Below are 25,131 nucleotides of genomic sequence, written 5' to 3'. Positions count from 1 at the left end.
GAAACGGACGGGATTAAAATCACAAAGTATTATGATGTGTTCAAGTCCTCCTGGGAAGTTCGTATTTATAGTTCGTAAGACAGCGGTTCACCTTCTCTTAATTAACTACACAAACATACAGCAATGCTTTTAACTCTATACTTCTATAAAATGAAGAACAAAGAATGTGCATCAAGTTCATTTTGCTTAGTTTTTAATTAATTTATGAAGCGGCTGTAAACTTTATTGTTACATATTGTTATATTACAATGGTATCATATTTTGTGCAGGCAACTAGCTTACTTTGTTGTAAACAGAAAAGCCTGGCAATATCACTGCTAAATACCTTTACGAATTTAGGAAAACTATGTGTATATATATATATAGATATATATATATATATATATATATATATATATATATATATATATATATATATATATATATATACGAATGAGTCCCTATCCTCCTTTAAAACTTTGCTCAAAACCCACTTATTTCGAAAGGCCTAACTCACATAACTCCACCTTCCACCGGCTTCATGATAAACTGCTTTCTTTTATTTCTTTTTAAATTCTTTTCTCTATTCTATTTTATCTTAATCTTTACATTGTGTCTTGTTTTGATTTTTTGTATTGTCTCCCTGAATTGTATTCTAACTGCTGTTTTAATCTGTATGGTGTCCTTGAGTGCTATGAAAGGCTCCCACAAATAAAATATATAATAATATATATATATATATATATATATATATATATATATATATATATATATATATATACATACACTGTATAAATTACTGACATGCCCCCAACTCGTAAACTTGGGGCTTAAAGAAAATCCCGAGCTTCCAACTCGTATTTATGACTTTCAAGTGTGTTTCACCATAAGCCTGTGAAATAATTTTCTATAACATCCTCCGGGAAAACGAGTCCCGTTCGAATATAGCTCTAGATGAGGGTCTCTTCCTCGTGAATCACGTGATTCGTCTCTTCTTCTTCTCTTTCTGCCTGTATTCTTTAGCTCTGACAATCCCTCCCTGACAATCCGCTCTTTAATAGCTAATATCAGGGTACATTTCCTACGGCACTGGACTGGAACAGAGAGATGGAGGCATCTCCGTCACACACACACACACACACACACACACACACACACACACACACACACACACACACACACACACACACACACACACACACACACACACACACACACACACACACACACACACACACACACACACACAGCTGGCTCATCTTCTCATCTTCTCATCTCTCGGTCCATCTCGAATCGTCAGATCACAGGACGGCACCGTGACCGAACTCTCAGACAGAGCTGTCGTCTCACTGATTAGATGTTATTTTCAGCTTTGACAAGTTCTTATTTCTGCTCCATTTTTCTATTATACAAGTCTGTGGCGTCGCTATATCTGGATTTTCTTGCATTGATTTTTCTAGATGCATTAGGGGAAAATAAAGTAAACTAGCTTTTACTGTCAAAGCTGTCATTTAGTAATTATTTCCTGAATATTTGACAAAGCTGCTACTATTTTTACTACCAATAATAACTATAACAATGTAAAGCACTTTTTCATGGACTTCACAAAACATATAAATTATATCTAAACAAAACAAGATACGCAGCTTATATGCATGCAAATTCAGAAGAGCAGGATGTCTTTCATTGGTTCCCAAAGTTTTAAAGTCCCCATGTGGTGAAAATCATGCTATTAATGTTATTCTGTATTTTTAATATGCTTTAAGACAAACCATGTGTAAATTCATAAGTCGACAGCATTGCTGAGTATTTTCTCCTTAAAACTGCAGTGAACCAAAAACAGTCTCAAAAACACGCTTTGAAATCACTGGTGTTTCTGACGTCACAAACTACCTTGTAACCAATCAGATCAACGTGTGATCGTCAACGAGTGGATCTCTGAGCTGAGTGAGTGAGTGGAGGCGGGGCTCATTTGCATATTCATAGAACCGCGCATACTAAATGAGGCAAGGGTGTCGAATTACATTCAAGATATTTTAAGGCATGAACACACACACACACACACACACACACACACATACACACACCCTTCATCATCCGCTCATCCGTGATGTGAATCTCCCGTTCCTACACATCCCAAACCTGCTGTATTGGGATCTGGAGACTGTGGAGGCCGGTTGAGTTTAGTGAACTCACTGTCATGATCAAGACACCAGTCTGAGAGGATTTGAGCTTTGACATGTGTGTTATCCTGCTCGAAGCATCCATCAGAAGATGCTCATAAAGAGATGAACATACTCAGGTCGACTGTGGCGTTTTATCGATGCTCGATTGGTACTAAGAGGCACAAAGTGTGCCGAGAAAACATATAACACACCATTAACTAAAGCACCAGCAGCCTGAACCGCTAATATAAGGCATGATGATCCACACTATCATGTTGTTCACGCCAAATTCTGACTCTATCATCTGAATGTCGCGGCAGAAATACAGACTCATCAGAAGAGGCGACGTTTCTCCAATCCTCTATTGTCCAGTTCTGGTGAGTCCGTGTGAATCGTATCTGCAGTTTCTGTCCTCATCTGACAGGAGTGGCACTGGTGTGTGTCTTCTGCTATTGTAGATGTTCTGCTTCAAGGTTTGACGTGTTGTGTGTTCAGAGACGTTTTTCTGCAGACCTCGGTTGAGACGATGGTTATTTGCGTTACTGTTACTAGCTGGAATCAGTCTGGAATCGTTCTTCTCTGAAAGGCGTTTTCACTAGGGCTGTAACAATACATCGATATGAATCGATGCATCGATCAAACGTCTTACGATACGATGCATCGCTACCAACCATAAAATATCGATACACGGATGTAGGGCTGGACCCGAATATTCGAATATTTGTTCAGTGGGTTGGTATTCGATTTGAAAATGTGACATTTGAATATTCATTGTTGGTTTTTTTTGCACACCTGGCATCCCCCTCGAAACAGTTCTCATTCGCGCTTGAAAATGTTTTACACTATAAAATCTGGTGAAATATAATACCTAACATATAAATTCGTTATAGCTGCTTAATAAATAGATATTTGCTTCTTCTTGGACTACTAAAAGTGTTGCTGCAACGGGAGTTTGTATGGACAGAAGTGAATGCCTGAGCTTGTATTTTGTGTTAAGCTGCGTTGCTTTGACATTGTGGAAAATAGAATAATAGAAACAAAATGTATTAAAATGTATGTAGTATTAAAATGTATGTATTAGTGTGTTTTATATCACTAGTGCAGTGTCCATTCTCGGAGCATATAAGCTCTGCTCGCGTGAGGCGCACCGCTTCTTTATTTAAATCTACCCTAGTAATTTGTTAGTGAGAAAAATATTAGACCACCTTATTAAAAATATTGCTTAAGTTAACAGACCTGTGTGTGTGTGTTTTATATCACTAGTGCAGTGTCCGTTCTCTGAGCATATAAGCTCTGCTCGCGTGAGGCGTGCCGCTTCCCGCTCGCGCTGTTCTGTAGTTTATTAAAAGTTTATTCATTCTCGTCTGTCTATCTATATTGCACCAAATACACTGCACTCCCTTGTGAAGTCGTTTGGATGAACGGTTCTCGAAATAATCATGCGCTGATGATGATCATGCGCATTTTACATGCGCTTCAAGAGGCACATTTGCACACACTACTCACATTTGCACACACACGCAAGGTCTCTCGCTCTCTCCCTCTCTGTCGTGCGCGCGCTACACGGTTTTGGAGCTCGCGAGCTCTAGATTTCGGGAGATTTGAACAAATTTGCGGGCATCAGGGAGCCGCTATCAATATACGGGAGAATTGGGATGTCTGAGACATATAGAGATTCTGAAGCTTCGAATATTCAATGTTCATTCCTACCGAAGTTTCGAAGCTCAAAAAATGGTATTCGGACCAGCCCTACACGGATGACACTCTCCACCATTCTCCACACTCTCCACAACTTTAATATAGAAGGATGTCCAGTTACTTTATCCACTACAGTAAAAGACCTGGGTGGTATACTAGACCGCAACTTGTCTTTCGAAAATCATATATCATATGTTACAAGAACAGCCTTTTTCCACCTTAGAAACATTACAAAGCTACGTAACATGCTATCTGTTTCTGATGCAGAAAAGTTAGTTCATGCATTCATGACCTCGAGACTAGATTATTGTAATGCTATATTAGCTGGCTGTCCTGCATCCTCAATAAACAAGCTACAGTTAGTGCAAAATGCAGCCGCTAGAGTTCTTACTAGGTCAAGAAAATATGATCATATAACACCAATTTTATCATCTCTACACTGGTTACCTATTAAGTCTCGTATCAATTACAAAGTACTATTACTGACCTATAAAGCCCTAAATGGTTTAGCTCCTGTGTATTTAATGGACCTTCTATCGCCCTACAATCCATCGCGCTCTTTAAGATCACTAAATTCGAGGCTTCTGGTCATTCCTAGGATATCTAAGTCCACTAAAGGAGGAAGGGCGTTCTCACATTTAGCTCCAAAACTCTGGAATAGCCTTCCTGATATTGTTCGAAGCTCTGACTCGCTGTCCCAGTTTAAAACTAGATTAAAGACGCATCTCTTTAGCCAAGCATTTACATAATGCTTACCTTTTATACCACTGCTGAATCAGATCAAATGCATTTAATATTATAAAACTTGAAGAGTCTGTAGGTTATTTGTATAAGTTGCATAGTATTTACAGTCATTACGTTCCTGTGTATATTGCGTGAATGACGGGTGGTTGGGTAGATATTGTGTTTTGCGGTAGTTGGTATGCCATACGGAACCGTTGCCACTGAACCTGCATTAACGCACCAGTGGGGCTCGACAGCCTTAGTCAAACGGGTCGGCGCGTATGGTTGGGTTGCGGAGAGATTGTGAGATTGTGGTTGGGTCTCAGCAGCAGGAGGGATGTAGAGGTCAGTAAGCAGGGCTGAGTTGAGTGGGGGACGGAGGGGGGTGACTCTGGGACGCAAGAATCACTGTCTTCATGTTTTTTATCATTTACGCCCGTGTTATGGAAATCATTATGAACAGCAGCTACGCTAATTATTTTCCCTTTTTGTTTTTCTGCTGTTATCTCGGGACGCGAGTCCCGAGAAAAACGGCGTTAGTCAGCTCCAGTTTGTATCCAGCCTTTCACAGAGACTTCAGATACGCCAATCACACAGCCTGTGAAGAGACGACTCAACACCGGCGATATGGACCCTCTATGGTGGACGGCACTGATCCTCAACAACTCGTCTCAACACCGGCGTGATTACTTGGACTTCCAAAAGATGGAAATGGATAAATATTCTAAATGTTCCGATTCAATCTGACTTGTAATGCTGCCCGAATCATAAATCATGCACTGTTCCTTCGTTGGCCAGAGGAGAACTGGCCCTCCGACTGAGTCTGGTTTCTCCCAAGGTTTTTTTCTCCATTCTGTCACCTGATGGAGTTTTGGTTCCTTGCCACTGTTGCCTTGGCTTTTGGCTTGCTTAGTTGGGGACATTTAATATTCAATAATATTATTGATCTGCCTTACTTAAGGTGGACGTTGACTCAATTTTCTTTTAGAAACAAACTGTGTTATATTACTTTCATGTTATCACTGTGAAGCTGCTTTGATACAATCTGTATTGTAAAAAGCGCTATATAAATAAAGGTGACTTGACTTGACTTGACCAGTGTTGGGTAAGTTACTCAAAAAAAGTAATCCATACAAACTACTTTAAAATTGTAATTTGATTGGACGGTATTTCGGTAATATCGTATACCGCGGGGTCTTAAAATAGCAACGGTATCAGTTTCAATACCGTCATTACCGGCACTTATAATATATATATTATAATATACTTATATATATATAATATATAAATATAATTTATTCAATGCCTAAAAATGCTTATGTATTTGTCATCAAGTGACAGTGTGGAGGAGAAAGAGAGAGAGAGAGAAGGGAGAGGCGGTAAATACTGACGAGGCAATATGTAAATGTTGCAATAAAAAAGGTGACCGCGAGAGATGGAAACACCTCTAACCTAATGTCGCATCTCCGAAACAACCACCCACTCACTGCTGCGAGGATGCATTTTGCCCCGAGTTCATTAAATAAGCGCATTAGTTTATATTTGTTAAAATATTATAATGTTTATTTTTTTTACGTTGATAATGAAAAGTGAACAGCACAAGTAAGCTGGGATGCATCGGGAGTCAGACTTTGACCACTTAATTAAGTTTCATTTTGTAAAAGGCCTTTCTTTAAAGTGAATTTCGTTTTGTATAAATTGTATCTTAATTTTAATATTTTTTTTATCAACCAATAATAAATAAGAATCAAATATAGCAGACAACATAATCATGACATGATCGTGCACTGGCGAGCGCAGTCACTTGCATTGAAATCTCATCATAAATTAACCGAAACTCAGTGTATGTCTCACAGACATGACAGATAGGCCTGTATCTAAATAAAGCTTGAAATTTCATTAAACGAAACAATTCCAAACGAAAAGAAATAGGCCACTCGCAGATTATTTAATCCATGATGTGCATTTCTCTCTATGCGCGTTTATACGGAAATGGCGATCATCAAATTAAACGAAACTATTCAAAACGAAAAGAAATAGGCTAGCCTAATCTCTGATTATGTAATCCATGATGTGCATTTCTCTCTATCGTTCACTATGGAGATGGCGATGCGTCAATTTCTTTAAACGAAACAATTCAAAAGGAAAAGAAATATAGGCAGCTGATTAATCCATGATGTGCATTTCTCTCTATAGGCACGTTCACTACGGAGATATCAATCGTCAATTTCTTTAAACGAAACGATTCAAAACGAAAAGAAAAAGGCGAGCAAATACCTTCTGATTATGTAATCCATGATTTGCATTTCTCTCTATATATGCGCGTTCACTAGGTGATGGCGATCGTCAACTTAATCTTTGCAGCACTGACAGAAAAGTTGTATTAATAAAAATCAATGGACGCGTGTCACCGGATTTACAAATGCACTTCTTGCTTGTTGCTTGTTAATTTAATTTAAAGTAATTAATAAAATGAATACAATTGTCATAATTGAACTAATTAAATATTATTAAGTGTCCCATTTTTGCTCATTTATAAATAGTATTTATATCTCCACCCCCTTCAGCACCTGGGTTAAACAATTATTTGGCGCCACCATATTATAACGGCCCACGTATTAAAAAGAGTCGAGTCTAAATAGGGCTCCGGCTCATAATTACATTTAATGCCGTCAACAGGGATCAGACACAACGTGCACGGGTTGCCCTTGATTTTTTTGCCTGAACCACATTTGTGCGGCCATTAATATGTTTACGATTTTTTTAAATGAAAAGAGGCAGAGTTGTGTTTTATAACATATTTTGTTTTATTGTTGACGAAAAGAGGCAGAGTTGTACTTTATACCATATTTCGTTTTATTGTTGCCTGAAATATACTGTAGCTACATAAAGAGATAACCGGAGTAACCAGAGCTGAGTGACGCGATCAAGAACGCCGCGGTTCTGTTTGCAGAATAACCGGACTCGCGCCCTCTCGTCCTCGGGAGTTCGTTCTCCTGAGTCGAACTTGGCAAGTCTGAACTACCAAGGACGCAAGTCCGAAGTTTGCGTAGGCTACTTCTATTGAGAAACAGCAAGACTGTGCTCCAAACCGTTTAGCGCTGCGTGTGTGTGTGTGTGCCTCATGAAGCGCATTCTCCGGTAATTCATTAAAGCGCATGCTGACGCAGATGACAAAACGTGATTAGAAATGCATTTTACTAAATATTTTTTTCCTAACAATACATTTGTAACGCAAGTAACTTAATTTTATTGACATCAGTAACTGTTATCAAATTACATAAATTTAAAATGTAATGAGTTACATTACTGCGTTACCACGAAAAGTAATTAGAATACAGTACTTTGTAACGCGTTATACCCAACTCAACCCGAAAAGTCTGTTTTAGCGAATCAGTGCGCAGTATTCAGGTCACGTGACAAGGCTGCTAGTCACTTTGCAAAGACGCGCTAGCTAAGAGGAGTTTCGTCAAAGCGGACTAAAAGTGATCGAGGATGGATTTCAACGAACTTGATGAACACGTGATATCTTCTTCGAGGCGTAAAAGTTAAATAAAAGCTGAAAATTTTTCACGGAATCTTGTTAAAACAGCTCGTTAGTTTTGAGGGAAAAGCTCTCTGTATTGCGTGTATACGTTAATCACAACAACAAAGTTTGACGCGTCTATGTCAGCTGAAGAGATTAACGTTATAAAGATTAAGTGTTTTATTATGTATCATAGCAATTACTTGGCTTTGTTTAACTCTGAAACATGAAATGTGGAGTTATCTGCTTTTGCCACACACACACACACACACACACACACACACACACACACACACACACACACACACACACACACACACACACACACACACACACACACACACACACACACACACACACACACACACAAAAATATATAAGTATATAAGTTACCTGTATTTTTTTAGTGAGTATTACTTAAAGGAGCCGTATGTAAGAATGTGGCCAAAACTGGTACTGCAATCCCTTTCAAATGACTGTAGAGCGGTGTATCCCCTCTCCCTCCTCCCTGACTCCAGGTTGCCAGATAGGCTGCAGGATCCAGCAGGAACGTATACAGGCTGCTACAAGAAGCTTTTTCTGTTAATTATGTTTATGCTTCAAATTAGAGATGTTTTGCAAAGTAATTATATATCGCAAAAATTTACTAATGGCGATTAGCCAAATATAATAGTAAAGATGTACGCTCGTATGTGACAGTACATTGTTAGAACAGTAGCTGTTAGTCTAAAGGCAGGAACACACCAAGCTGACGCAGACGAACTAGCGCCGATGAAAGCCGACTGTGTTGTCGCCTCTCGTCGGGGTAAAAAGCTGCACTTGAACACACCGAGAGAACTACAGCCGACTGTCTGTTAGAAGGCGCGTTCTACGCCTGAGTGTAAATGAGACAACTGTCTATTTCTGCAGATATATTAGTCATTCAAAAAAGGAAACCGACTAATTCGACCTTTTCAATTCGATGACCCACCTCCTCCATATGAGCTAACGTAACGTTACTTTGCACGAACATGCATAACTTTGTTCGACTGTCATGAATATTTGAAATGTCCATTTACATCAAGTAAAAGTCAGCCAAACATAGATGAATCTTACCTGTCCAAAAATTCTTCTCCGTTTTCAGCCGTCTCCATCTTTCAAAGGCATCTCCTATACAGATCCTTGTTTTTATTTCGGACTTTGTCACAAAGTATTTCGGATTCATAACGAGTTTTTTTTTGTTTCGCAACGTTAGACATTTTTTTATCCGATTCCGACACGTTTGTAGCTGGAGCTGTGGTAACTAGAGCAGAGCTGGCAACCCGGATGCCGCAACACTACTGACTTCGTGATTGGTAGATAGGTGGAGGGTGGCGCATCAGAACAAAACACAACATGACAACATCAACATCAGTTGAGGGCTGCGACTTCACTTTTTTAATGACAATATCCTGGCCGGACTACTGTTGTCAGTGATATAAGTATTTGAAATGAACATGATTTCTTAATGTCTAGTGACATATCAGGGCCATTTTATAATTAATTGAAATAAATTTCTTACATAAAGCTCCTTTAATTAAAATAACCCAGCTGCAGTTTGATTGATATTCAAATGTATATATATATATAGCCCTGAATCGAAACGTAATCCTATCGCAGAATTTTTCGAGGTATCGGCAAATGTCGTATCGCTGGCTGAGAGAATCGATATCGTATCGTATTGTGATGAACTGTTCGATCTACACCCCTAGTTTTCACCCACTGATATTTTGTCTTTTTCAAACCATTCTCTGTAAACCCTAGAGATGATTGTGCATGAAAATCCCAGTAAATCAGCAGTTTCTGAAATACTCACTGTATATATATATATATATATATATATATATATATATATACAGGTTGGTCTATGTTTGTATAAATTAACTTTGAACCTTACAGTGAAGAATGAATACATTTAAATGCAAAAATAAACAAATTATTCTCAAATACACCCACACCTGTAGTCAGTGTTTATTGCGAGGTCCAAAATAATTTGCATGCTAAAGTTTATAGACAAGCCCCAAGCCAAGAAATTCACTATGAAGAAACATCAAGGTGAAATATAACAAACAACTCCAAAACATGTAGTCAAATGCATATGTTTTCTTCCCACACATTATTCACTTCCCAATCCTGACTGTTATTTAATGGGATAAAAAAAACTTGAATTAAACACATTAAATATCTCCAGCGCTTCTTTCTGCTCTCTGAAGCCGATCTATTAGTGTCTGAGCCTCTGCTATTCATTACATACGGCAAATAAACTGGAGATAATGCAGCTTTCAGCCGCCCCCACAATTCATCTCTCTGACATCTCCGCACATTAATATTCATTACGAGTGGCATTTTGACAAACAAACGCCGTCTCGCCGCAAACTCAGCGAATCGGTCGGGTGTTATCCTGCGTTCGGTATGATGTGCCGTGATTTATCGGGAGGTTTCTGGCCCTGCGTGATCATGTACTCAACTGGGTCACGGTGCCTTTCTTTATTCACAAGCCTTATTAATGCAAACAATACACCGGCTCGATTAGTTTCCTGATAACGGCAGAGGTAGGTCACCGATCCCTGCGTTTCCATTCCAGAGATCCAAAGGGGAGAATTGACTAAAATGAATTGCTCCTGCTGATAGCGCTATTTATTTGCACGTGGTGCACGAGCTGTTTTAGCACAACGCATTTATGCAAATTGGGTAATGACGCAAACGTACACACAAAACCTGCAGTGGGCTTGGTGCAAATCCAAAAAAGTGCTAAAGAGTGGATGCACATTATCATACCGTAATCTAATGTACTTTACTGTGATTGTAACTCCACAATTTATGTGGAGGTTTATGATTAAGGCACAATCAATAATGAGCCTAATTTGAAACGAGGCATGTTTGCTCAAAAGAATAACAATTACTTTATTTAAATACAGTGCATCCTTATTTTAGAATATTAAGTGCCTGTTTAAACTGGATAATAATGATGCAAAATACAAAAAAACTAAAAAAAATACAGAAAACAATGTATGCAAAGAAATAATAAAAGTAAATGCAAAAACATGTTTTTGTTTTTACTACTAAAAGTGGCCAAAAATGGCCTTTATGATGTTTAATATTTTTTAATATTTTAAATAGGAGGGAAGAACAAAACACTAAACTTGGTTAAGGTATTTATCTGACAAAATTATTTGGCAAAAAAGATACTGCAGCTGCATGTTTTATTTTAATGCACAGAAAAACAAAAAGCTCAGAGGAAAAATCATACACTGACTACAACATAATCAGTTATTAATATTTTGTTCGTTCTCTCTTGTTTTTGCATGTGTTCACAATTTCTTTGTGACAGCCTGGCCAGAAATTATGTCAGCACAATTTGTCATGTTTCAATGCGTTATTATAAATAAAACAATCAACTCCAAGCACAACTACGCAATATGCTGACAAAATGTTTAATAAATGTTTACTTATATTTGAATAAAGGGTGAAGATGTCACTTTTCCAAGGCCGGACATCACTTTTGGTCACTACTGTATACAAGTCGTCATTTGACTTCAATACAGTAAAACAAAAAGGATTTTAAAAAATGTGTTTCAAATTTTTTTTGCACAAAAAAAAAAATATATATATTTATATACGGAAGCCCTGAACTGACACGAAAAAAAAAAAATCGGTAAAAAAACAAACAATTCCAGCATTCCTTGATTCTCAATTATTATTTTTTTTGATTAAAGGTATTGTAGGTAGAAATCCCCAAAAATACTTTTTTCCAATTTTTTTCAAACTGTCTTTATATATCAATGCATAATTAAAATGTAAGTACTCTGGAAAATAAATGATAAAAATCGAGTGTCTGTAGTTCTCTCAGGACTGTAATAAACACAGCTCATTATTCCATTCGGGACGAAAGAAATGATTGGCTGGGGCGACTGTCACTCTCCCTCGCTACCATGGATACCACCTCTGCTGATACAGGAGGAGCCCAAATGCGCGCACCCGTTTGAAAAGGAACGGAAGCTAGTAATAACAAACAATTATGGCAGAGAAAGAACAGTCACAATTCTCAGTAACGTTACCTGCATATAGAGGCAGCGAAGTCAAACGAGTTAAAAAAAGGAAGACAGTATTTGAAAAGGCTATGAACAAAAAGTCTTTGGATAAATAAAGAAATCATAAGAGAGTCGGCGTGGCTTTCCAGCGTCGGCTACTACTGAGTGATCTCAAGGGGCTGAAAAGTGACTCCATGATGGCTTTATTTCTGCTGAACAGGTAATCTTGCTGTTTTCATTTTGATGGCATTTATTTTTTCATGAAGCATGTATCACTAGCACACCTAACTACCTAATATTAGCTACCTAACGTTACGTAGCATAACTAACGGTACTGGCTTAGCTATGACAGTGTAACTTTGGTGTCGACTAGTATAACGTTACTGTTAGTGAGCCAGGGTTGAGACGATAAATAAGCAATAGGCCTATCTGCAGTCGAAAGCTGTTTTATTTAATTTCGCCGAATCTAACTTTAGGTTAAAAAGTTTAGGGGATCTATTTTTATACCTAGCTTTACCCTCTGCCTAAACTGTGTTCCTATTTTCCCCGTTGACTCTACCTACTCCGTTTTTTCACGTTTGGTTTGTTGTTATATGCTCTACATATGTTTACATATGTCTTTATGTTGTATCTGTATGTGCTATACAATCTATGTTGTGTGTGTGTGTGTTATATTATCTTGGGTCTGCAATGCAGTTGTGAGAAGGTGTTTGAGTGTATGTAATTCAGTTTATCTGTAAACAATCTTATGTTATGAATCTTACAAATTCCCCTTCATCACAGTGTAACTGATAGTAACGGCAAACGTGTATCAATGAAGCTATTTATAGCTTTGCCTTATATTGAGTTTGATTCCGTTACGAGCTAGTAAAATATTTTAAACTTTACAAGTATCGTTATGCGAGCTGGATAGTGAGTACTAACAGCCATGTTAATTGTTTATATTCATACTGATAAAGTTAGTTATTTTATTACTTGTGATTCTGACATGATGTCACTACATCTGGTAAAGCTGGTAAACACGTCCGACTCTTCCAGCTGAGCGAATGGCCGGGATCGCGCGTTCATTTGTTTTGGGGGCGTGGCTTTGGAAGGAGCCGAGTAGGGAGGGAGTGGGAGTTAATGGAATAATGAGCTGTGTTTATTGTAGTCCTAAAAGGACTACAGACACTCGAATTTTATAATTTCTTTTCCAGAGTACTTACATTTTAATTATGCATTGATATATAAAGACAGTTTAAACAAATTTTGACAAAAAGTAATTTTGTGGATTTCTACCTACAATACCTTTAAAGTCAAAATATTTTGAGTATAAAGTCGTAATATTTTGAGAATAAAGGCAAAATATTTTGAGAATGACTTCATAGAAGTTCTTATATATTTATTTATTTATTTTTGAGAAAAAAAATTGTTGTGAAGTCAAACTGCTTCTGATGGATCTAAATATAATAGTAGCTTTTTACTTTTATCTGGGCTTTCAACAAAAGAAAATTCTACACATGCTAATCTAACAACATTACATTACCTTTTGTTTTAGGACTATAGACGAGCACGAAGACTCCGCCGGAGTCGGCACCACAATCCTGGTCCTAACTTTATGTGGCACGTTGACTCGAAGCCTACGTGTCTTCACGCTCATCTATAGGCAACACCATCTGGGTCGAGAACACTTAACAGTAACCATAGCCTACTGTCTCCCTCTTCACCGCAAATACTTTCTGGATACATTTTAAGTGCATCATTCTGTATCCAATCATTTGGCCGGATCCCGCGATTTCCTCAGATATAAAGCTGGATTACTCCATCCAGTCTGAAGACTGTTTTCGCTTGTAAAATTCTACGGAAGACTTCTCGTAATTTTGACGTTAATCTCGAAATATTTTGACTTTAATCTCGAAATGCTAGAATTCTTTCATTTTTTTTACGTTGCGGTTCAGTGCTTCCTTATTTATATGCATTTTTTGTGTGCAATTAAATCCATTGTTTCTGGAGTACTTCTTTAACTGTTGCAACTGTTTAGTGAATTCACCCCAAAGTGTTGACAAGAACAACTCCTGGTAACAGAAACATGTTATTATGAATTGCACAACACACAAACTGCTGACACATCTTTTGTTTTTGTGTGTTTGATCTACGAGTCTAACCGAAGGCGATTCATCCGGCTCATAGAGACGAGGCTTTTGCTTTATAAGACAATCCCGACTTCAGGCTACACTTTTGCTTTAAAGAGCCGCAAATTATATTACACCAGGTGTTTGAGTACAAATAGACTTTTTTATTGGGCGATCTTGCCTGCTGGGCTTAAACAAGCAGAACAAGAAAAGAAGTGGAGTAAATTACCGGTTCCAGAACAGGTTCCAGACATGTGTGGAGGGCACCTAATCTCACAATGTGCTTGCGTACACAATTTTGTGCCATTAAACTCCAGCCGCCTGATCCAGTTGTAATCCTGCAGAGAATACCAACCCCTGGATCACGAACACACACACACACACACACACACACACACGAGAGCGATATATAACCTCACTGCACTGGGGAAGAACATCGATGAAAACCAGAACCCGAGCGTCAGGCTATTTTCCACCGGCGCACATGAATATGAAGTTCTGCACTGGTGCAATATCAACTCAATTACTGAGAGACGCCTACGATAGAAATTATGGCCTTTAAGCCGATTCCTGGAACATATTTCTTGTTTCCAGTACAGAGAGAGATCTTTGTGACAGAAATAGAAGTGGAGGTCAACTCTTGTCCAGGGAAAAATGATGAATGTTTCCTCTGTTTGAGTTCTGCTATTTATTGCTGTTTTGCTACAGATTCGTAAATTTTTTTGAGTGGTCTTTGCTCGTGCAAAACTCGCCGTTATGATGCTAGACCGTTCTGGGTGGCTTTTACCGGCCCGGGTTGAATTAACACTCAAGTTTCTGATATTCTGGCACCAGATGCAAGAAACCCCTTCAGTTACAGTCAGAAAGCTCCGAACTGTTCGTCAGGGTTTTCTTAACTTCAGGTGTTTCTGCTGCTGATCTTTAGATTTGACTCAATGTAAAGGTGTGCTCACATATAACATTGCTCCATTCAATTTCCTGAGCAAAACTCAGTCATTTCAGTGGCAAATTCGCGCAATAATTTTCTGTGCAATAGAAATTTTCCTATGCAAATTTCCTTTCAGATTCAAGCGTAGTATTTTCTGCATGGCTGGAGATTCGTAACTTTGCAAAGCTTAGTAAAACGTCAATAGTATAAAATTGTCCATTATTAAGAGGCTGTTTGGACAGCAGTTGTTTAGGTTGGTGTGTTTGCTAGACTGCAAGTAGCTTTTTCTTTAGTTCTGCATTCATTGTATTTTGCAAGTTTACTTTTTTTTATTTATTAGATTTTTTAAATAGAGCTTTGTATTTTGCCAGATTTTTTTACTATATGAATCATCATTTTGATGATGTATTCAGGGTTGGTTGGTTTGCTAGCCAGCAGAATAGCTTTGGATGTTTATTTAATGTTTATCACTCATTGTATTTCATCACATCCAGTCACGGTTTTTTGTCACCTGCGAAATTTTGCCAGCCAATAGTAAATATAAAATCTTTGTATCAAAAAATCTTTGAAAAATTTATTAAAAAATGCATTGCAACATGCATTGTTTTATTGGTGCAATTAAATACAGCTCTTTATAGGAATCATCATTTTGACTCCAATGAGACACGTTCTTTTGCTGAAAGATTGCACGCAAAATTATTGCAACAGCTTTCTTTTTACCTGTGACCTGAACAACGCTAAATGTGATGCATTTTAAGTCACTAAGTTTTTTTTTGCTGTTTTATCATCCGCCAATCATTAAAAAAGCAAATGCTCACTTTTAAAAAGAAACAACGCGCTTTGCTTCAAGCCACAAGATCATTTATGTTTGTCACAAACAGTTTAATATTTAAGGTTAGGAGTTTATTCAAGCAAGTAACTCTGATGTTTTCAAGCTTGAGATACGCCTCTTCTCTTACCTTTTCTGTCAGTGTTTCCGGTGGAGGGAGAAAGGCTCTTAGGAGGATCCTTGTTGGCGTTTTCCCTGGTGACCGGGGAACTCTTGTGTTTGAGGAATTTCGGCGCGTCCAAGGATTTCAGCTTCTTGGCGTGTTTGGTGCCTTTGTAGTGCGCCAATGCCTGGCTCTAGGAAACACAAAACAGGCCAACCCGTAGAGAGGGCCAGCCCGGAACAGGTGTTAGAACAGCAGACTCTGAGCCATGAGCAAACCAGCGCACGTGTGTCGACATCAAACCAGCGAACACAACCCATCTGCGAGGAGACGGACATCTTTAACCCAGCCCAGTCAAACAAAGCTCTCAGTGTGTGAAAGCATGCACTATTTGTGAATATTATACAGGTAAAGCACAAAGATGCTGCACAATATGTGTGGACTCTCTGGATCTGCTCCAAAACCTAATGAGCCGCCGACTTATGCAGCATTTTAAGGCACCACAGGTGTGCTGTACAAGGAAACGGGGGAAAATGGAAATGGGAAAAAAGCTAATTAACCCAAGATGCTTTGAAACATTGGAGAAAGAAATTTAAAATGTACAAATGTTGGTTAATACACGGGAACCTGTTATATTTTGATATAAGATTAGCAAACATAATTTAAGAAATTATTAATAATAATAATAATTATATATATATATATATATATATATATATATATATATATATATATATATATACTATAAAACACTTAATTTTGGGCAGAAAATATATATATATTTATCTTCAACCATATATATATATATATATATATATATATTTATTTATTTTTTATCTTCAACCATATATATATATATATATATATATATATATATACATACACACACTATAAAACACTTAGTTTTGGGCAGAAAAAAATATATATATTTTATCTACAACCATATATATGTTGTATAGTTATATGCTATATAGCTATATAGGCTATATATATATATATATATAACATAAAAATAAAATATTTTAAAATATATCAAGTACTGGTAATTAGATTTTTTCATATTTATTTAAAATTAAATATTTACATTAAATTGATCACTGTAATTATATTGTAATTATACTGATAATTAAATTATATTGACAATATATTGGTTATAATTATAATATAACTGTCTTAAATATATATCCACCACTATATTTTAATCATATAAAAATGTGTGAAGGTCAGTTTATATATATACAGTATATATATATATATATATATATATATATATATATATATATATATATATTCTATTTGTAGCTCTTTTTTTTTTACAGAGCCAAATTCAACACAGGGTTCACACACACACCATAAAATTTATTAACATAACAATCATTAATTAAAAAAAATTAAAGAAAGTGACAATAAATGTGTCTGGGTTTTTTTTACCCAAGACATTAATTTGTAATTTTATGTCTATTCAATGTTTTCATCTGCAACAGTAATTTAATATGTTTAATAAATCTATCAATAAATATTGATTCAATATGATCTAGCATACTTTAATTGCACCAGTCGAACAGCACAGACGTCTGTGAATAAGGTGCAATCTGTAATGAGCTTAATTTACATATAAAGGAGACGTGTTTGTCCCGGAAAGAATGACAATGACTTTAATTAAACATTCACGGCTTTAATTCAGCGCATGTAGTGCCTGGATAAAACTGGAATGATGAAATAATCAGCATATCATATAATTAATTTGACTATAATTTTCAGTTGATTGACAGACCTACTTCTGATTCATGCATTACTAAGTTATATATAATTAAATAATACACTTTTTAAGCCAATAGTAATGCATCTTATGCTTATGTACACATTACATTATATGCATGTTATCGCAAAACTCAACTGGGAGTCGAGTCTCCTGTTTGAGGAGTGATATTTTTATGTTCCCTTATAGGAAGCACACTAGGTTTCGGCCTAGTCCGAGTAATGGTGTGGAATAAAGAGTGTGACAGAGAAGAAAAGTATTGTTCGTGTGTGAGGTTATTATGACACAGTCCATACATTAAACTTCCAGCTCACGAGGCTGAGAAAACGGTAACACTTTACAATAAGGTTCATTAGTTGACATATTATCTAACATGAACTAACAAAGAGCAATACATTTGTTACAGTATTTATCAATCTTTGTTAATGTTAGTTAATACAAATACAGCTATTCATTGTTCATGTTAGTTCACAGTGCATTAACTAATGCTGAAATTAACATTAGCAGATTGATAAATGCTGTAGAAGTATTGATCATTCTTAGTTCATGTTAACTAATGTAGTTAACTAATATTAACTAATGAACCTTATTGTAAAGTGTTGCCGAAAAAACAAATCTTTTAATATCCGTGGGCACAAACACACTTGCTTTCACCTTCAAATGAGTTTTATTATGGCTCAGTTTGACCAGGCCGTACGCACCGTCTTTTAATTGCCCTTGTTTATCTCTCCGCTAACTCCTGGACGCATGTCTGACATTGCTAACAGCGGGAGGAGGCTACCAAGAGACGACACACACTTCTCTGGATAAATAAGGCAGTCGACGACCTCACAATATGCAAAAACATGACGGGCATTTGAGTAACAAAGACACAGATGCTAGGGTACGCAGATACATGTTAGCCAGCAAGTTATAAATAAATAAATAAATAAACTAAATTAATTAATGAATTAAAATGTACAGTAAGCATAAAATATTATGAATATTAAAAAGTAACTAGTTTTTTAAAATGCATGCAACAAAATACACACATACTAAATTTCAGTATTGCTATTAAGTTACAAACAAAATAAATATTAAATTAAATGTAATATAAAATAATAAAGTCACAATTTATTCTGAATTATTAAATAATTATAAAATAATTATAGATTATAAAAATTAAATGTGAATAACAAAGACACACATGCTTAAGTTCAACTTTTTACCAATGGTAATTTTTTTAAATTAAATAATAAAATAAATACATATGAATAGTTGCAATAAATATTAATTAGGATTTTATTTAAAATATTGTAAATTATTCATGATTATGAAAAATATATTACTGGTCATAAAACTGTATTTTGCATTATTATATAATATTTTCCATTATTCAATGGTGAGTAAGTTATAAAAATAATGTAAACAAATAAATAAATAAATAAATAAATAAACATAAAAAACAATAGCCTACTTATAAATAATTATATTTATTTTAATAATTACATTTTAAAAAATATTAAAAATGAGGAATTATAAACTTTATAATACAATAAATATTTTGCATTTTTGTTCATTGGGGAGTAAGTTAGAAAACAAATATAATAAATAAAATAATATATATATATATATATATATATATATATATATATATATATATATATATATATATATATATATATATATATATATATAATTTTTTTTTTAAATCACAATAATCATAAATAATTATATTTATTTTAATAATTGAATTAGAAATAATAAAACATTTATTTATTATTTATTACTGGCCATAAAACTGTATTATCTTCCGTAGCATAATTCATAAGCTATCCTATCTCTCTTAGTAAAACATTACTAAGTTTACTCAGATTTGGTGCTTGTGAGCTTTCAGTTCAATATCTTGCTAACAACATATTTCATGCTAACATTCCTCTCAAGATGCATTTCTTTACGATAGCAGCTTGCTTGTCAGAGAGGTAATTTTATAAGGACATTAAGGGCAGATATACCGTTATGAAAAGCAATAAGACGTTGTGACAGATCAGTCTTCTTTTGATATATTGTATTTGTACAAATAGCAGTGCGGGATATGGATCATAATCATATAGATTTATATCACGGGGGTTTGTAAGTAACACATCATTTGAGCGGGATAGTGTTATGAAAATAGCTTTAACACCAAGATAAATGGGGTGTTTCTCGACACCTTCCAGCTATTGGTTTCGTCGGCCAATCACAGGGGAGAATGCAGTGACACAGATAAATGTCATGTGTAATCTGTGCCGCAATCAAGCATTCATTAAAGGCACGACACGGAAGAGGAGCCACGGTGAGGGCCAAGAAAGCCCGTCCCGCACGCCGAGCATTTAACTGAGACGGGCTCCTGCAGTGGGACACAGTGATGATGCCATCAATCAATCATGGCCAGAGGAAATTACAGCCACAGTCTGTGTTTGGCAGGCAACGAGCAAAAGCTCTTCAGCAACTAACTAGGTTTTAGCACCCCTGCTATTATAAACTGTATTTATAATTCATGCACTCAAAAGAATCCATAATCAAGTGCCTCATATTCATAACAAAGACACCAGAAAAGTTAGAAATTAAGAAGTAAATTCAATTAAAGCAATTAATAAATCACATAAAATGTAATATATATATATATATATATATATATATATATATATATATATATATATTTCTAATATTAACTATTAATATTTTACAATTAAATATAATATATATTATATATTAAATTTTATATTATTTATATGTAGGATATATATATATATATATATATATATATATATATATATATATATATATATTAGAAATTACAATTAATTGTTAAAAAAGATAGGAATGTGAGTAACAAATACACAGACGCCATGCCAGTAAGCTATAAATAAATGCATAATTATTTTATTTTTGAAAAAAAAAAAATATTAATAAAATATTAAAAATTAATATTATTAATTATTATTAATTAAGAACAAAAAAGTGGTCATGTGAGTAACAAAGACACTTAAAAGTTAGTAAGTTAGTTATAAATAAAATTAATAGTTACAAATATAAAATATTACAAATTATAAATATTATAAATTAATACTATATATTATAAATAATTGTAAAAAAAATAAAAATAAAATAATAATAATAATAATAAGGTAATAGACACATGCGAAGGTCCAGCAAGTTAGATATAAATAAAATAAAATAATAAATAAATATATTTTTTTTTAAATATTTACAAATATATTATAATAAATTTAAAAATATATTATAAACTATAAATAATTATAAAATATATATATATATATATATATATAAGAGTAACAGGCATGCTAAGTTCCAGCAAGTTCGGAAAAATAAATACAAATAAAATAAATATAAAAAGTAACATTATTATACATAATAAATATTTACAAATATGATATATTATAAAGAATTATTGAAAAACACAAAACACAAAAGGTGGGCATTAAGCAGCTGCCACCGTGAGGGCCAAGCCTTTAACTAAGACCGGCACCTGCAATGGGAGCCATCAATCAATCATGGCCAGAGGAAATTACAGCCACAGTCTGTGTTTGGCTGGCAACGAGCAAAAGCTCTTCAAAAACTAACTAGGTTTTATCTCCCCCACCATTATAAGCTGTATTTATAATTCATACACCCAGAAGAATCCAAAACCAAGTGTCTCATATTCAAATAGCGTCATGTGTATATTCATGTGGCGATATATGAAAACCAAATGTCAATTTTCAAATGTCGCCCAGAACGTCTGGCTGGACTCTATAACTCTCCAGAAGCCATTTATTTGTTTGAAAATGTGCCATGTAAAGGCTTCCCGTGCACAGATTGGAGCTGATTGGAAGCTGGAGCACAAACGACCAATGATAATGAGGTTTCGCTGTGCATGCGGCGTGATTTGAATGCATTATCTCTCCCAGGTGCTCTCTGTGATTGGCTACTGGAGACCTACAGGGGCTGTGATTGGTCAACCGAAGCCACGCCCCTTCATCCTGTCACACGGTTCTGACGGATGCCCGTAATGAGCTGTGATTACTGTTTTGATAGGCATCAGTCTTGCGGATATTACAGCTTAATATCTGACAGTGACGGCGTAAATGAACACCTAATAGAGAGGATATGGGCAATGCTGTTTTTAAATAATCATATTTGGATTAAATACCTCTGATGGAAGCGTGGCACACAGGCAGACGTTCTCCTGAATTGAAAATGACAAGGGATGGATGAAGGATGAAAAATAAAATTGTCCTCTTGGCCTTTTCAAAGTCACCTTCAATGAATATAGTCAGTGCATGTCTAGTCTCAGCATAATACATGGCTGGACAGTCATTTCTGACTGTATAAATGGATCACATATATATGGGCAGGACTACTTTACTTATTTTAAACACAGTGTATCAATACTTATAATCCTTGTATGTAGCCTACAGTAGGGTAAAGATATTGATTCCCAAAACAAATGACTCTTCTGAATTGATTCTTTATTATACATTAAAAAGAATGCACAACCAGTGTAGCCCAATTCATGAAACTAAGGATTCTTAGGAACCAGTTCTTTACTGTGAATAATAAAAATAAACAAACATACAGCAAAAACATGACTCACAAAAAAAGTTTCTTTATAGTGAATCAAAAACAGATAGCGTGACCAATGTAGTCTGATTCACAATAAATGATTCTTATGAGCTGGTTCTTTTTCCGAATCAAACACATACAGCTCAACCAGTGTAGTCTGATTCAAAACCAAATGACTCTTATGAGCTGGTTCTTTTTCCGAATCAAACACAGACCAATGAAGTTTGATTCTTGAAATGAATGACTGTTTATGAACCAGCTTGTTTAATGAGTGGTCATGGTTAATGAAAGACAGGTTAGTGTTTGAATCAGTCTGAAACACTTTACTGTATAATTTACAGCCATAGCAGAGAGAGAAAATGTATTTCTTGTAAGCGAATGGTGGGTTATAACTGAAATACACCAAAAACCTAGACAGGAACATAGTGTCGGGCCAGATCCGGCCCACATACGTGTGGAATCTGAAGAATCAAATCAAATTGAATCAGAATCCAACGGAGCGTTTGTGAATCAAATGATTTGAGTCAGTGCTCGAAGGGGGGCGGTACTCACCGGTATCGGCACTTCTACATTTTACTCTTTAAGCGTAGTTGCACTTTTATTGCGTACCGTAACAGATTTTTCACTCCTGAAATTGAAAACCTAGAAACTAAAAAGAAGTGTGTCGAGTTTGTTAAGTTGTTATGTAAGCCTGGCTTCAGAAAGGTACTAAAAGAACGTGTGTGCCAGAGCCAGACACGTCAACAGAGGTTTTTGCACGCACACACACACACACGCACGCACACACAAACACACGCACACACACACACACACACACACACGCACGCACGCACGCACGCACACGCACACACACACACGCACACGCACACACACACACACACACACACACACACGCACACACACGCACACACACACACGCACACACACACACACACACACACACACACACGCACGCACGCACGCACACGCACACACACGCACACACACGCACACACACACACACACACACACACGAATTGTTTAAATACATTTATGATGTTAATAAGTAACAATAAATTGTTGTTGTACCAGCAATATCTCCAAGTTTTGTTTTTCACTGTAGAAATCTCAAATGTCATGTGTGTCAATGCAAGAGAATTTTCCCACTTGAAGCACAGATTTGAATCAGAAAAACGGCCCTGCTTGAGTGAATACTTTTAAGTTTTCCAATGGTTCGTCACAATATATAGCCAGGCGAGTAAATAATCACAGAAATTAAATTTACCGAAAACTATTGCATTAAACTTCATAAACAGATGCAGAAAGTGATAAGACAACTAACACAGAATCAAAGCAATTAAACTACTCGTAATTGCGGCTTTATTGCATCATCTCGACTGCGTTGGATGATTATATCTGTAGGAATATCAGAGTCAGGGTGATCACACACACACACACTCACCTGTGAGTTAAACCTCAGCTGGCACACGCCACACGAGACCGCTTTCCTTTTAGCCGAGGCCGAAGCGCTGAACGTGTGATGTAAAACAGCTTTCTGAACCTGGTCCATCTGAGGAAGAGAGAGAGAACGGAAAACCAGTTTTATAAGCCTCACTCAACCCAGCGGCGTGCTGAATGTCAACTCTGTTACCCATCAGACGGCGTGATCAACCGCGGCCCTCGGGGCTTCAGCAGAAACACGACATGTGGTGGAGCAGCGAACGCACAGTCTGGAACCAGTTAAAGGCCAACGCAATTTCACACACACACACACACACTCTTCAGTCAACGCGGCGGGAAAGAGGAGGGCAACACAACTTCCACCGAGGATCTCATGAGAGCCCAAATCAAAATGATACACTCAGAAAGGTCAGCTGAAATTACAAGAGTTATGAGCGACAGATCAGCCTGGGATTCTCTACTTTCGTTGGGAAAAAATATTAAGCAGATTGAAGTTACTATTTCATAACAATGTTTAGTTAAACATCCACATTTAGAGTTTCGCTGTAAAAACAAAGCATTTACTGAAAATGTCATAAATATACACAAAAATATATTTTGTATTATATTAATTTATTTATTTAATTAAGAATCGTTCAGAAATTAGTCAGAAATGTTAAAATCCTGAAAAATCCCATTTCTAGTAACGTCATGTTGTTTATTTGTTTTTTTATTTATCTTAATACTTTAAGTAAGGAAAGATTGAACAACGGGCCATTGAATTATTAGAAGATAATGCACACCTGAGGTGGTAATGACGCGAAGCGGATTGGCCGTTACTCCTCGGGTTTGCCTTATTTTCTAATAATTCAATGTGCTGGAGTTAATTAATCCGCTTATACTACGGTATACCACACTTCAAGACATTGTTCAGATGTTTTATTTCAAGACATTTGTCAGGTTTTTGTGCTTTAAAACGCTTGTGTGTAGGACTAATTTCTTACGCATTTTATCCCATGCCTTTGTTGCTAAATCCAAAACGTCGTTTTAGAGCTCGTAACGGAGACTTAAGCATTGATAGCAATCTAATGCAGTTATTAATCCAGTTATTAGAGAGAGAGAGAGAGAGAGAGAGATTAAGTGTGTGTAAATTACCTGAGTCTGTGCATCTCAGTGTTCAGCAGAAGCGTCTCGACTAATAGTGAAACTGTAAGTTTATCTTCTTCAAGAACAGTGCTGTTATTTCCTCACAAGC

General features: G+C 36.0%; 1 protein-coding gene across 1 annotated transcript in view; it reads right to left on the bottom strand.

Annotated features, from left to right (window-relative positions):
* The window catches only part of znf385d (zinc finger protein 385D), a 93,392-nt gene that overhangs the window by 31,351 nt on the left and 36,910 nt on the right, over positions 1-25,131 (bottom strand). Inside the window, exons 3-4 of the mRNA XM_077229961.1 lie at positions 23,899-24,006; positions 16,139-16,304 (exon numbers count right to left, since the gene is read on the bottom strand). Coding sequence (XP_077086076.1) covers positions 16,139-16,304; positions 23,899-24,006 — 274 coding nt within the window. The remainder of the gene's footprint in view (positions 1-16,138; positions 16,305-23,898; positions 24,007-25,131) is intronic.

The sequence above is a fragment of the Siphateles boraxobius genome, unplaced genomic scaffold (genome assembly GCF_051911475.1).
Source record: "Siphateles boraxobius isolate OS27281-9 unplaced genomic scaffold, OSU_SipBor_1 137, whole genome shotgun sequence".
In the NCBI taxonomy this organism is placed as follows: domain Eukaryota; kingdom Metazoa; phylum Chordata; class Actinopteri; order Cypriniformes; family Leuciscidae; genus Siphateles; species Siphateles boraxobius.
This window is presented reverse-complemented; position numbering and strand designations above follow the sequence as displayed.